General features: G+C 39.2%; 1 protein-coding gene across 1 annotated transcript in view; it reads left to right on the top strand.

Annotated features, from left to right (window-relative positions):
- LOC147459880 (uncharacterized) overlaps positions 1-12,636 on the top strand; it is a 35,114-nt gene extending 22,478 nt beyond the window's left edge. The window contains exon 3 of the mRNA XM_086511062.1: positions 12,227-12,636. Coding sequence (XP_086367188.1) covers positions 12,227-12,374 — 148 coding nt within the window. The 3' untranslated portion in view covers positions 12,375-12,636. The remainder of the gene's footprint in view (positions 1-12,226) is intronic.
- Positions 12,637-13,748: the final 1,112 nt, after the last annotated feature.

Raw genomic sequence — 13,748 nt, 5'->3', positions numbered from 1 at the left:
GGATCTTGGTAGACGATGGTGCGTCGCACAATTTCATCAATTATAAATTGGTGAAACAACTCAAATTGCCCCAAACCCCGAGTTCCCATCGCTACAAGGTAGCAATGATTAACGGCCATGATGTTGAGATATGGAAACTCAGGGTAAAGATGTACCTCTGGAAATTCAAGGATACCGTACCTCTTTGGATTTCCAAGTCATGAATATGGAGAGGACAGATCGGTTCTTAGTCGTGAGTGGTTTCATAGTTTAGGATCATCACTTAGACGTAGCTATGAGCATAATAGTCTAATGTTCGAATCCAATGGTGTGCACGTGCTGTTGTTGGGGGAGAAGGATGTACCTTCCTCACCACTTATTTGTACAACTGAGCTTATGAAGCTCTCTTCTGATGATGCAATAGAATAACTCTTTTTGTGTTACTCATTGTGCCATTTTATTTCCAATGTGGATGATGTTTCCAATGTTGATAATGTTTTGAATAAAACTTCCTTAACGCCACATTCTTCTCTCTCTCCTCTTCCAGCTATGCTAACTAATTCAAAACAAGCAAATGTTGCTAATGAATTAAAGGAACTTTTAAGGGAATTCAAGGATGTTTTCCCAGATGATTTACCACCAGGGCTACCGCCGACACGTTCTGTGCAAAATGGCATATAGACGTGGTTGCAGGCAGTAAGCCAGTGAGTAAACCGTCTTACAGAATGAGTCATTTTGAGGCTGCTGAGGTCGAACATCAGCTTGCTGACTATCTTAGTAGAGGGTTTATTCAACCAAGTTCTTCATCATGGGCCTCTTCCATTCTCTTTGTGAAGAAAAAGGATGGTAGTATGCGCATGTGCGTAGATTACCGTGGATTAAACGCGGTTACTGTTAAGAACAAGTATCCATTGCCACGAGTGGATGAGTTGTTTGATAAGCTCACCCACGCTCGTATATTTTCAAAGATTGATTTAAGATCTGGGTATCATCAAGTACGCACCAGGATTGCAGATATACCCAAAACAACGTTCCGAACAAGGTTTGGACATTATGAGTTTTTGGTGATGTCCTTTGGGTTAACCAATGCTCCAGCTACGTTCATGACACTCATGGATAGTGTCTTGAGACCGTACTTGGAAAATTTTGTTATCGTTTTCCTCGATGACATTCTTGTATATAGTGCTTCTGAGGAAGAGCACTTAGCACATTTGAAACAAGTGTTTCATTTGCTACGCCAAAATCAATTATATGCCAAGGAATCCAAATGTGATTTCCTCAAGGAAGAAATTCACTACTTGGGGCATGTTATTTCGGCTGCAGGGTTACACATGGATCAATCCAAGGTGGATGCCATTCGAAGGTGGCCCTCTCCCAAAAATGTGGAAGAGCTCCAGATTTTTTTAGGCTTTGCAGGTTTTATCGTCGATTCGTTAAAAACTATGTCCATATTGCTGTTCCCATGACAGATCGGCTAAAAGCCAAGGGCAAGACCTTTCAGTGGGGATTAGAACAATAGCAAAGTTTTGACAAACTTAAGGACACATTAGCCACAACTCCTGTTTTGGCTATTGTGGATCCCTTAAAGCCATTCGTTTTGGAAACGGATGCTAGTAATCGTGCGATTGGAGCAGTCCTTCTGCAGGAGGGAAGGCCAATTTCATTTGAAAGCAAGAAGCTGGATTCAGCACAACAGAATTACTTTGCTTACGAACAAGAGCTCTATGCAATAGTGTCTGCTTTAAAGACATGGCGACATTATTTGTATGGTGCACAGTTTGAGATTGTGTTTGGCCATGAAAGCATCAAGTGGTTTACACAACAAAGTGATTTGAAGGGTCGCAAGGCCAGGTGGGCTGAGATTCTTCAGGAGTATGATGCCAAGATATCGACTAGGATGGGGGGATCCAATGATGAGGTTTGTACACCATCGAAGAATTAGACCTTCTCAAGTGCAAAAATGGGTAAACAAGAAATACACAGGAAGCAGAGACCCAAGAGATCATGTAGCAGCCTTTGTGCGTGTAATTAGAGCCGAAGAGGTGTTAGATTTTCCTACCCAATTTGTAGGGTTTGGACTAACCCTAGAGGATGATGCTGCCACTTGGTTCGACTCTGTAGAGCGTAGAGACTTTGAGTCTATGGAGGAAGTGTTTGACGATTTTATCGAGGAATTCTCACAAAGGGGAATAGCTCATAATACCGTCTCACAGATCCATAAATTCAAACACAAAGATGGAGAATCTGTACGAAAGGCGGCTCCTAAGACTAAAAAGATATGTTAAGTTCTGTCCTGTTGAAGAACTGCCAACTCAGTCCAGACTTATGTTGATATTCATCAAGGACTAAGGAATGCAGATCTCCAGAAAGACTTACATATGAAGAGGAGCATGACATTGAATGAGTTAAACAAGGAGGCTCTTTACCTTGTGGACAATTGTGCGGTCTACAAAGAAGGGGAGTTCAAGGACCTTGATGACGATTCTTCTTCACAGCAAAGTGGAAGCAAGTCTTCTAAGAAAGCACTGAAAGGAGAAGTAGCTGTAAAATAGGAGTAGCTCGTAGATGAAGTGCTAAAAAAGATGAACTTGTACGCCAAACCCCAGGCTAAACAGCCCAAGTGATGTGCTATTGAGAAAAAATGGAAAAACCATGGGACTGAGGAATGTTATTATAACAAGGGATATGTGAGAGAGAGACCTTACGCTCCCCAAGCTCTAGTAGCTTCCCCTCAAGTTCCACCGATGCCTAGATATCAAGCAGGCAACTTGCCACGACCTGTAGGTGTAGAAAGAGCACAACTGGTGTTGGGGCAACAACCACCCCTACCAGGATTACGACCAGTTGGTATAATATATACACCAACAGTAACTGAATCAGAGGATAAGGCTTTGGTACCTATGCATGCATATTATGAAGATCCAAATGGATATGCGGCAAACCTTATCTATTATCCACCGGAAGAACCCTCGACACTAGAACCGTGGAGCATGATAGGAAACACAGGACCACCAACTGCTACACTGGCAACAGGAGAAGGAAGATATAGCTTAGATGAACGAACATTGTTGCTCATAGCCAATGGAGGCATGGGCGAATAGAGACATACTTACCAACAAAGAGGAGCTCAAGGAGCACCTCAACAGCCCAAGGGACCCTGTTACAAGTGTGGTGGAGACCATTGGCTGAGAGGCTGTCCTCATGATGAAATCATTAGAGTCAATGCGTATTGCCCAGAATGTGGAATTACTCATTTGATTCCCGATTGCCCTAAAAACCCGAGCAAAGGAGCAAAAACCACCTTGAACATGTTAAAAACAGTACCGTCCAGTGGAGGATTGGAAAATGAAACAATCATACCTATTCAAGCGGTAACACGAGCCCAAGCTCAGAGAAGGACGAATAAACCCATAGTTGAAGAACCAAAAACCGATGCTCAAAGTTCAGAAACGAAAAATCAAAGAAGCACTTGGAAAGCTAGAAAGGCGCGTAGGAAAGCCAAGAAAGAACGAGAGCATATATCCTTATCCGAGGAGTTGAAACATACAAAGGACAGATTGGAGCGGTTAGAGGATCTAGCTAGCTTAAGCTCACACACCACAGCAACCATAGCACCCAAGGAAATAGCAGAGCCCAAAAGTGCAGGATCAGGAGGATCTGTACTGGCAGACAAGGTAAATGAGCAATTGGATGCGCTTCTAAAAGCTTATGAAGCTCGACTTAAAAAGAACCAAACCCAAGAGCAAAGGTGGATGACTTATCCATATGCAGAAATAGAAAAACAGAGGTTGGATATGTGTAAAAAGATGATTGAGATGGCTCAATCGTTGATGGAAGACCCGCTGGGTAAACCTGCAAATTGGCATGAAGAACCAGCTCAAACCCCTATCCAACCAACTTTAGAGAAACATGTGGAAACAAAGGAAAAACTCACTAATGCCTATGAGTCCAGAGGAGAGCCTATCATAGTGCCAAATACCACCGATGGGGCAAGTGACGGGTTCCAGCCTAAAATATTGGCAGAAATGGGTAAGGACTGTAACGGTTTAGACGATCTATGCAAGAAAAAATCCAAGAGGCCAACGAGGCTAACAGGATGAGTAACCACATGAATAGCGCGAGAAAAGAAAAGAATGTGATCTTACCTCCTATTGAAGAATTTGAGGCAAGGTCGCAACTGAACTTTGAGATACATTCACAAGGGGGAGACCAAGGATCGATTAGTTCGGGGCACAGCCAACCAGACTCGTTGAGAACTTTACCCTCTTACCTAGGAGAGTATGAAGCTAAGTCGGAGGTGAGAGCAATCCCATCTCAAAGACTTTCTTCTAACAAGGTGATGGATTTGCAAGGATTGATTGAGTTGTTATCCACCCTGGTGGCATGCACAATCACGTTAGCAGAACTCCTAAGGTTAAGGCCAAACATGTGGACCACAGTAGGAAAATGCTTAGAAAAATTTGGAGTGAAAGACCCCACCTTGAAGCTACAAGAAGGAATCACAGAGTTGGACATGCCTCAGCTAAACACTAGGTCAGTACCATTGAATAAGGTTGGAGAATATTGCGAGGGAGAAGATGGAAACACCACGCTACCAGTAGAATTCCAAGGAGTAATTTCCAAAGCTATTCTTGACAGTGGAGCGGGAGTTGCTATCGCCGCTAAGGAAATCTGGAAAAATGGGGAAAACCAGCTTTGAGGGCTACCGGAATGAAACTGCAATTGGCAGATGGGTTCATGGAGAAGCCTCTAGGACTCTTAGAAAAAGTGATTGTCACTTCATGCGGAATCAAGTATGAGCATACATTTGCAATAGTCGATTTCAACAAAAAGAACAATTATGAGATCATCTTGGGATGACCATTCATGCGACAATTAAAGATGGTCCAAGATTGGGGTTATGACCACATATATCTGAGACATGGCGAGACAACAACTAAAATACACCTGAAAGACCATAGTTACAAAGATGTGAACCAAACACCTGAGGAAGAGTTTGATTCAGCTACAGTAGCAGGATCAGAACTACCAGCATGGTTAGGGCAACCAAAAGAGCTATGGATGTGCGGAGCTTCACATTGTGGAAGCTTAAGAAGAGAGGAATGCGTCTTAGAAAGAGCAATTGAGGACAAGGAGTATATTTCGGAACCTTTCCCTGAAGATGCCTTGGAACCTCTAGAATGGGAACACATACTAGCAACATTGAATGTCTGTACCATTATTGACAGTCCAACAACAAAATTTTGCGATAAGGATAGCTATGATGTGTTACCCTATTACATGGTAAGCGTTATACCAGAAAAAGAGACGGTAGAACCATCAGAACAAGAAGAGTTTTACAACTCCTCTGAAAATTTGGAAGTAAATGATGATGCAGATAATGAGTGTTCAGACACCTCAAGTGAGCGTGGAAATGAAACCGAGAATATCAAGTTTTATGATTTTGCTAATCAACACCCCAGACGCCAAGAACGCTATAAGAGGAAACGAGCATGAAACAAAGCTAGAGAGAACCTGATGCCCAGGATAAAAGGTAAAACTCACTATTTGATACTTGTAAAAGCAGAGGATTGTGTAAAAGATCAAATATCAGGAAGATTCTCAAAAAATCGAATAGAAAGAACGTGAGAGGAAATAAAACAAGTACAAAAAGCTAAAACCGAAACAAAATCACAAAAATCACAAAAATCTCAAAAATAAAAAAAAGAAACAACAAAAGACCAAGAGCGGACCAAATTGGAGCGTAAACAAAAATACCAAGAACTGAAACGTTCTATGAGAGAGATATGGACTACTGAAGAAGATAGTGATGGTAAAGGGGAGTCAGAAAAGAGGAACATGAACGTACCATCACACTATCAGAAATTTACTATCCAGGACTGAAAAATCATCATGACACCACCAGTTAGGGAAAGAACCAACCAAGAATCTTACGATGGGCATGAAAATGCAAAAAAGATAGACCTCGCAGAACCAGGTGAAAAGCCTCAGCCGGTCTATATAGCTAACGATTTAGAGCCTAAAGAGGAAGAACAACTAACACAACTTCTCAAGAAGTATAAAGATGTGTTCGCCTGGTCCTATAAAGACCTCAAAGGAGTTGATCCATTGATATAATTTTTGACCTATTTATTAAAAAATTCAAAGAAAATAACAAAATACACTAAAAAAAGAAAAGTGAAAATCCAATAATCAAGAAAATCCATTGAAAAACACAGCTATATTGTTTTTTGTTGGATTTCTTCATTTTTAAGTCTCAACATCAAGAAAAATGATAAAAAATAACCAAAAAGGACTATTTTTTGATGATTTTTTGATAGTATATACGCTTTTTACACTCATCGGGGAGATATCATTAGTTAAATTCCCTTGTTAATGATTTGTAAGGGCATAACTAGTTGATTTTGCAAAAAATCACACGTTAACATCAGACTTTTTCCTCCCTCTTCAAACATTGCCCTTAATTACTTAGTGCCCTTCCACCCCTAGATGGCGTACTCCGGTACGACCGTGTGCATGGGTTAAACAATCGTATCTATGCATAGCCTTGGTTGGATCTACTATGCTTTGAAGATGAATGCAGTTCAAACCATTATGCTGTGCAAGAGTTGGGTCTTGAGTGATTAGCTCAAGGGTTTCTGATGTCGAGGCTTGCTGATGCTGTCTTCCAAAGAGCAAATCTTGTAGCATGTGTGTTCTTTGCTTGATTGTACCATCAGGATGCTTTAGCACGATGATTTCTTGAGCTGTTGGTATCACTTTTGACTGTTGTTGAGCTTTTATTTGCCATTGATACCTTGGTTTTCTTGGTGTGGAGTGGTGTGGTTGAGGTTCCTGAGACTTAACTCTCCATTGCTTGATTAGTTTTCCAGATTGCTGAGAAGATAAGTGATCTTTTTTCTTCCAAACCCATTTTGTGTTAGGTTGCTTTCGCGAAGATGCTCATCTCTGTGTTTTGATCTTTGGAACCGTCTTTGGTATTGTCCATGATGTTTTGGGCACCCAAATTTGAATCGGCTTGTCCTTAAGCTCTGCTTTCGGTACTCAAATTTTCCCGACTCCTTGCATGCTACTTGTAGCATTTGCTTGTCGATAGGATGGAGAAGATTGTTTACTTCATGGTTTGCTCCACTAGTAGTTGCCTTTCCATTCCTCCTTGCTTGGTGCAATTGGAAAAATGAGTTGTCCGCCTTTAGGTGATAGCTGAGCTAATTTGTATCCCATTCTGGTATTGCCTTGTATGTCCACATCCACGGAATTCCTAGAATCATCATCTCATTCATGTGTTCTTCTGATAAGCATACAAAATGATGAGGACATGTACTATCACATTCAAGTTGACTACTCCTAATGTTGGTGTTGGGTTCTTGTTGCATCCTTTGATAGTCGCTATTCTTGCTGTTAGAGACTGATTTGTTGCTTTCTTGTACGTGGAATAATTGACTGCATTTACTCGAGCTCCTGTGTCGACCAATGCATTTGTGCTATGATTTTTGAGTTGTACTTTGATGCGAAGGTCCATTCCATCTAACCATTCATCATCTGTTGATACTGCATCTTTCGGCAATTCCCATGGTCGGTCATCTATTTCTAGGGTGTTGATGAAAATAGGTATTTGTAGATTCTTGAGAGCATCTTTTCTTTTGAGTACCCAAAGCCGAGCTTCTTCTTGGGCTTCATCAATAACCTGTTGTCATTTTATCCTCCTTTGCTTGACTGCATGCATTCTTATAGCAATTCATTGGTTAGAGAAAAATTGTACTTCTTTAAATGACATCCACTAATCTAATTAGCCATTGGTTCACCATCAAAAGTGGACAAAATAACTGCTCCACTTGGAGATACATCTTCAATGATAAACGGTCCGTTTCCCTTTTTCTTAAACTGTGTTGCTTAAGGGAATAGACTAGAACTAAGTCCGCTTTTTTGAAGTTTTTTGTAATTAGATGGAATCTTTTTGGCAACTCATGTTCAGTCCACTCAAGATGCTTTTGCTACCCTTAATTCCGGCAATAGAAACTCTAATGGCAGTATGGCATCAAGACAATAAACAAGGTTAAAGGGTGTAGCATTTAAAGCTGTTTTGAATAAAACTCGATAAGCCCATAGAGCTGCATGGAGATTCATTTCCCGATCTGTTCTTCCTGAACTAATTACTTTAATTAATACTGAGCTAAGAATTTTATTCGTATGCTGATTTGTTATGGATGACCATAAATTCATTAAGCAGACACTCGATTATCTCATTAAGGAAATGAGTTTCCCTATCACTAATAATTTCTATTGGAAGTTCGTATCTTGTGAACACATACTCATATAAGAATGCGGCAGTGGTTCTGGCATCATTCTTTTGAGTTGCTTTAGTCATGGTCCACTTAGTTAAATAGTTCGTAGCTACAATGATATATTGAGCTTGGGTTCTATAAGCAAGTGGCTATATTGGACCAACAAAGTCTATACCCCATTTTGCAAAATCTCTAGCTCCCATCATTGGTCTTAAGGGCATACTATCTACTTGTGTTGGCATTTTTGCATGTTGACAAGCATCACATCTCCGAACATATTCTTTGGCATCTACAAAAAGTATTGGCCACCATATGTCTGCCATTAAGATTGCTCTTGCGCTGGTCTCATTAGAAAAGTGACCTCCAGCTAATCCAGCATGTGCTTGTTCTATAATTGGAATATATTCATCTTCATTTTCACAAAGACGCAAATGTTGATCCTTACCTTTTTGATACAATTGGTTTCTAATAAGAGCATAGTCTCTTGCTTCAGTTTCAATTGCTCTTTGACGGTGTTTACTCATATCCTGAGGAAATGTTTAGCTCGTTAAGTAAGTAACAAGATAGTTACTCCACTTAGGAACATGTGACATTTGAAACAATGTTACATGAGGTATGGGTGTCTGTTTTTGACATTGAGGACAATATTTTACGAAAGAGCGAACATCACTCCTCATAGCTGGCCAAAATACTCCAAGTCTCAAGATCCTTTGCATAGTTTGGTCTTCCACAAAGTGAAGTCCTACTATGGTAATATGTGCTTGACTTAGGTATTGGGTTTTCTCTTCAGGATTAATTCATAAGAGTAATATTCCATCTGGATTTCTTTTGTATAGCCTACCAGCTAATAATTGATACATAGCCAAGTGTTCAATTAATCCGATTGTAATAGGACATGGTATTTTTGAATCCACTTGAGCTATGGTCATCAATGATACCATATTTTCTGACCATCGAGGTATCATTTCCACGGAGAACAGATAGGCATATGGTAGATCATCATCTACTCCTTTAGGTGATTCCCCTAAAACAATTCTAGACAAATGATCTGCTCTTTGATGAGTACTGCCCTTTTTGAGGTGTTCAAAATGATCAGCCCGGATTGATGAATGTACGTATAGATCATCCATATATACTTCCAACAATTTTCTAAGATATTCTTTAAAATCATGGCTCATCAATATTAAGAAGGTAGCAAGAGAATTAGTTAACCCAAAGGCATAACCCGATAGGCAAAAATACCTCATTCCGTCACAAAAGTAGTTTTATGCTGATCTTTTGGGTCAACCAAAAGTTGATTGTATCCCAAAAAACCATCTAAGAAGCTGTAAGTTTCTTTTCTTGCAACTCATTCTAACACATGCTCAGTGATTGGAAGAGGAAATTTCTCTATAATGGTTGCTGCATTCACTTTCTTGAGATTGACACACACTCGTAATTTTCCATTCTTCTTGGGTACTACCATAATGGGAGACACCCAATCCGTGTGTTCAATTTCATAAATGAATTCGGCCTTCTTTAGTTTTTCAATCTCTTCTTTGATTTTTCTGGCAAAGGTTTTATTGTATGTGTATGGCCTTTGTCTACTTGGTTTTGCATTATCTCTCATGGGTATGGTATGTTGACAGATTTCTGGATCAACACCCTTGAGATCCTTGTAAGACCAAGCAAAGATATCTCGGTATTCTTTTAGTAAGCTTATCAAAAGCTCTTCTTCTTCTTTTGTCCTTGACACAATCATGTGCATCTATACATCAGGAATTGTGTTCTACTAGAGACTGATGGCATAGGTCTAGCTGACATGTTTCTGGTGTCCCTTTTTCGTTTATACCATTTTTGGCTTCTCGGTTTTCGGTTAGGAAAGTCAAAAAAATTTGTAATAAAGTCATAAAGATCAAATTTTGATGAATAAAAGAAGCATAGACTTAGTTTTGGTTCACATGTGTACTAAGTTTTCTCTCTCATTGTCTTGTTTTAGATGGATTTTCTTAATTGTCTTGATGAATCTTTTTGAGTTAGACGGTTGGAATTAGTTCAATTAGGAAATTGAAGTGGCTTGAGTTTCAAAGGGGACTGGAGATTACCTTGTACCCAACACTTACGTAGCATGGGAGTTATATGTTGAAGCTCAGCCTCCTGAACATCGACACAAGTGCCTGATAGGTTCATGACCAACCCACATCTTTGGGTGAAGGAAAAGATCCAAGAAGGTGATATTAAAGTACAAGGATATGTTCTTTACCTTAACTTATGCTCCCTTTTCAACATACCGAGTCGTGAACTTATACTTAGTAAGAAGGCCTTTATGCTAAACCAAAGATATGGCTGTTGTGAGAAGGTCAGAGTATGGAAGAAGTCCAATGGTAGCAACCAATTCTATTATGTACCCTAGGATTGGTTGATAGATTCTAGGGACCTATTCTCAAATACAACCCTCACAATGTTACCATTACCTTTGATGACTATGAGAAACGAAGGTACATTAGTGATTTTGCATGAGCACAACCAATAACAGTGAATTAGAGTAGATACTTCTACAAAAATGATGTAAATGAACAACATGCTCATGTAAACTTGTTTATTGGATTATCACCCAAGGATGTATCATGGGGGGAAGAATGGCACAAAAAGAAAGACGTGACTTTTAGTGCACAAGTTGAAGTGTTAAACTTTGACACTCGAGATGTGGACACATATAACGGTAGAACCACAATTGTAGTGACCAAGAATTGGTTCATAGGACCTTTCGTATATGTGTATCTCCCTTGAAATACTATGTATCTTTTTTATCTTTTGCGGTTATAAGAATTTGATTTTGATATAAAACATATTGTTTTGAAGATAATATTTGAGTTTGAGTCTTGGTTTTTATCATTCTAACTAACATGAGTGATGGGGTGTGTGTGTAGATGACTGACTGTTTACCTCGAGGGATATGGGCGGATATACTCTCTCGTCTTATGGTGGAAGAGCATTTCCAAACTAGAGTGGAAGTGCAAAGGCTTGTCAGTACCATGCACAACGGGGGAGAGAAGAAAATATTGATTTCTATGGATTTCATTGTACCAAATACCTTTCAATCTTGGTATCATTATGCTACAGAGAATCCCGAGTTTAGACCACCTCAGCACGAACCCTCGCCTGTTGGGAGTATTGAGTGGATACAATCTAAGTTGGGAACAAAGATTGTAGTCACTAATCAAATTTTGTACATAAACGCTTATGAACTTAATCTAAGACCGGCAAAGGAAACGTGGATGGCCACAAACATACTTCCTTTAGTAAAGGCTACGGGATGCTTTGACATTGTTATGTTTAATATATGAGGACGGCAAGGCAAAAACAATGACCGACATTCCTATAGTCCAGTACCTTGGGAGTTATTCTTTGACTTATCTGGAAAGTCACTAATCTACAATCTTCACAATGTAAAAATTTTATACAATGCCTACAACAGACCTCAGTGCAATGCAGATTGTGCAAATATTCACAGCTCAGTAGGATGGGACACACCGGATGTTTTTTCAAAGGAATCTGCTTTCTTCGATGACTACTTCGTATACAGGAAGGCAATTATTCACACCAAAATGGTGTAACAAACAAATCTCTTACTCAAAAATGGTATGACTCACACGCCAACAAAGAAATATTCCAGCCAAAGATCGTAAAGGATTATTGGAGTCAACCTTCAGACATACTCAAGGAATGGGACAACTATACTCCATTGGTGGAAGGATGTCACAATGGATATTACTGAGTGCATTATGTTAGAGCCACTAAGATTTATTAGAAACTTTCAAGACAACTTTCAAGTTTTATGATATAGAAATTGGGTTAATTTATTCATTATTGTTTTTCCTATTTCTTCTCATCTTATCTTTAAATGTCTATTCTATTTTATTTAAGGACTTCGAATGGGATATAATATTTTACTAAGTGTGACCTTGGTTGATATGGTGCAGTAAGTTACCATGCCTCCTAGAGGAAATGCAACTGCTGCTAACGCAAATGCACCTATTGTTCCTCAACACACCATCATCGATAGAGATATCAATGCTATGCTTCACAAGTCTCAATGTGGGAATTTTAGCGGGGAAGGCAAAGATGTAGGCAAAGTGCTTGAAGATTGGATTGAGCGCATGGATGACTACTTTGATTTTGCTCATTCATCAACGGTAAACAAAGCTATCATCGCTAAGCTCAAACTAGAGAAAATAGCCAAGCATTGGTGGAGAGACCATTGCACAGAAAACAATGTTGATCCTAATGCTGCAACTTGGGCTTATCTTAACACTAGAATGGTAACGGGACACTTTTATGTCCGTGGACACTTTTGTGTCCTGTTAAGTGACCATTTTGCTTGAATTATTTGAAGAGTATGAAAATGAATTTCTAGGTGCTATATATCCGCAAAGTTGCCTTATGAGCTTTAAAAAACTTAGCATTTTCTTTTAAGTATCAATCTCACCATTAACCTTACTCTTGCACAACATTTTTGAACCTAAACTATGTGAAAAAACGGGTCCTGTTTTTGGCTTTTTTTTTTCAATTTTTGGCAACTATACCACTCTAAACTTCATGTTTGTGAAGTTTAGATGGCTAGAGGTTAGGCCTTCATAGTTCTCAACATGTTTTGATGCTTGTAGGGAGAGATAAGTGTTAAAATTGAAAGTTATGACCAATTTACAAGAATTGCATAATCCTGTTTTTTGGCCAAAATTAGCACTTTTATGATTTTTTTGGTGTCTTTCTTGATATCCAAATTCAATTTTGATTGTGTAAGTGTAATGTTTAACATAAAGCTAATCTTCCTTGAGTTTTGGGGGACCTAATATGCTATATAGCATAGTATATGATGATGGTTGAGTTATTTGAGTGGCTTAAGGATACGATACATTTTAGAGTAGCAAGTATAACTTTCTCAATATTGCTAGTTTCTTAGGCAAATTGTGTGTATTTTGTATGTAGTAACCATATCTAATCATAGACTACAAACTTGGCTAGATATTGCGTAGTTTCTATGGGTTTCTAGAGGTCATAATGCTAAACCCAATTTTTTCATGTTTGTTGTATTTAGCACTTTATAATTGCCCCCAAAGTTCCAATTGTAAGAGATTCATTATCCTTTTGAGATGCTCCATGGATCCTTTTGAATCCAAAGGCCCAAAGGGAACTAAGAAAACATGTATATAGTATCTGTATTGAGCGTGACTATAGAAACTTTGATGATAGGTCCGCAGAATGGCAAAAATGCAACTTTTTTGTACCTATTTTTTTTTCCAATCCTATGCCGTGTGGAAGAGATCGTCCAAGCTAAAGAAGTTCACATAGGGAGGAAAGAGAATCTCTTTCCTTACCTACAATGGCACCTTTGGTGCTACAAACAAAGTCTTGGCCTTCATTCAACAATTCAATGTGGCGTTTGGACATGAGGGCTTCACGGAGTCCTCCAAGCTACACCATGTAGCTATGCATTTTTAAAAG

Source organism: Adiantum capillus-veneris, chromosome 4, assembly GCF_014529385.1.
Source record: "Adiantum capillus-veneris isolate H3 chromosome 4, ASM1452938v2, whole genome shotgun sequence".
Lineage (NCBI taxonomy): Eukaryota > Viridiplantae > Streptophyta > Polypodiopsida > Polypodiales > Pteridaceae > Adiantum > Adiantum capillus-veneris.
This window is presented reverse-complemented; position numbering and strand designations above follow the sequence as displayed.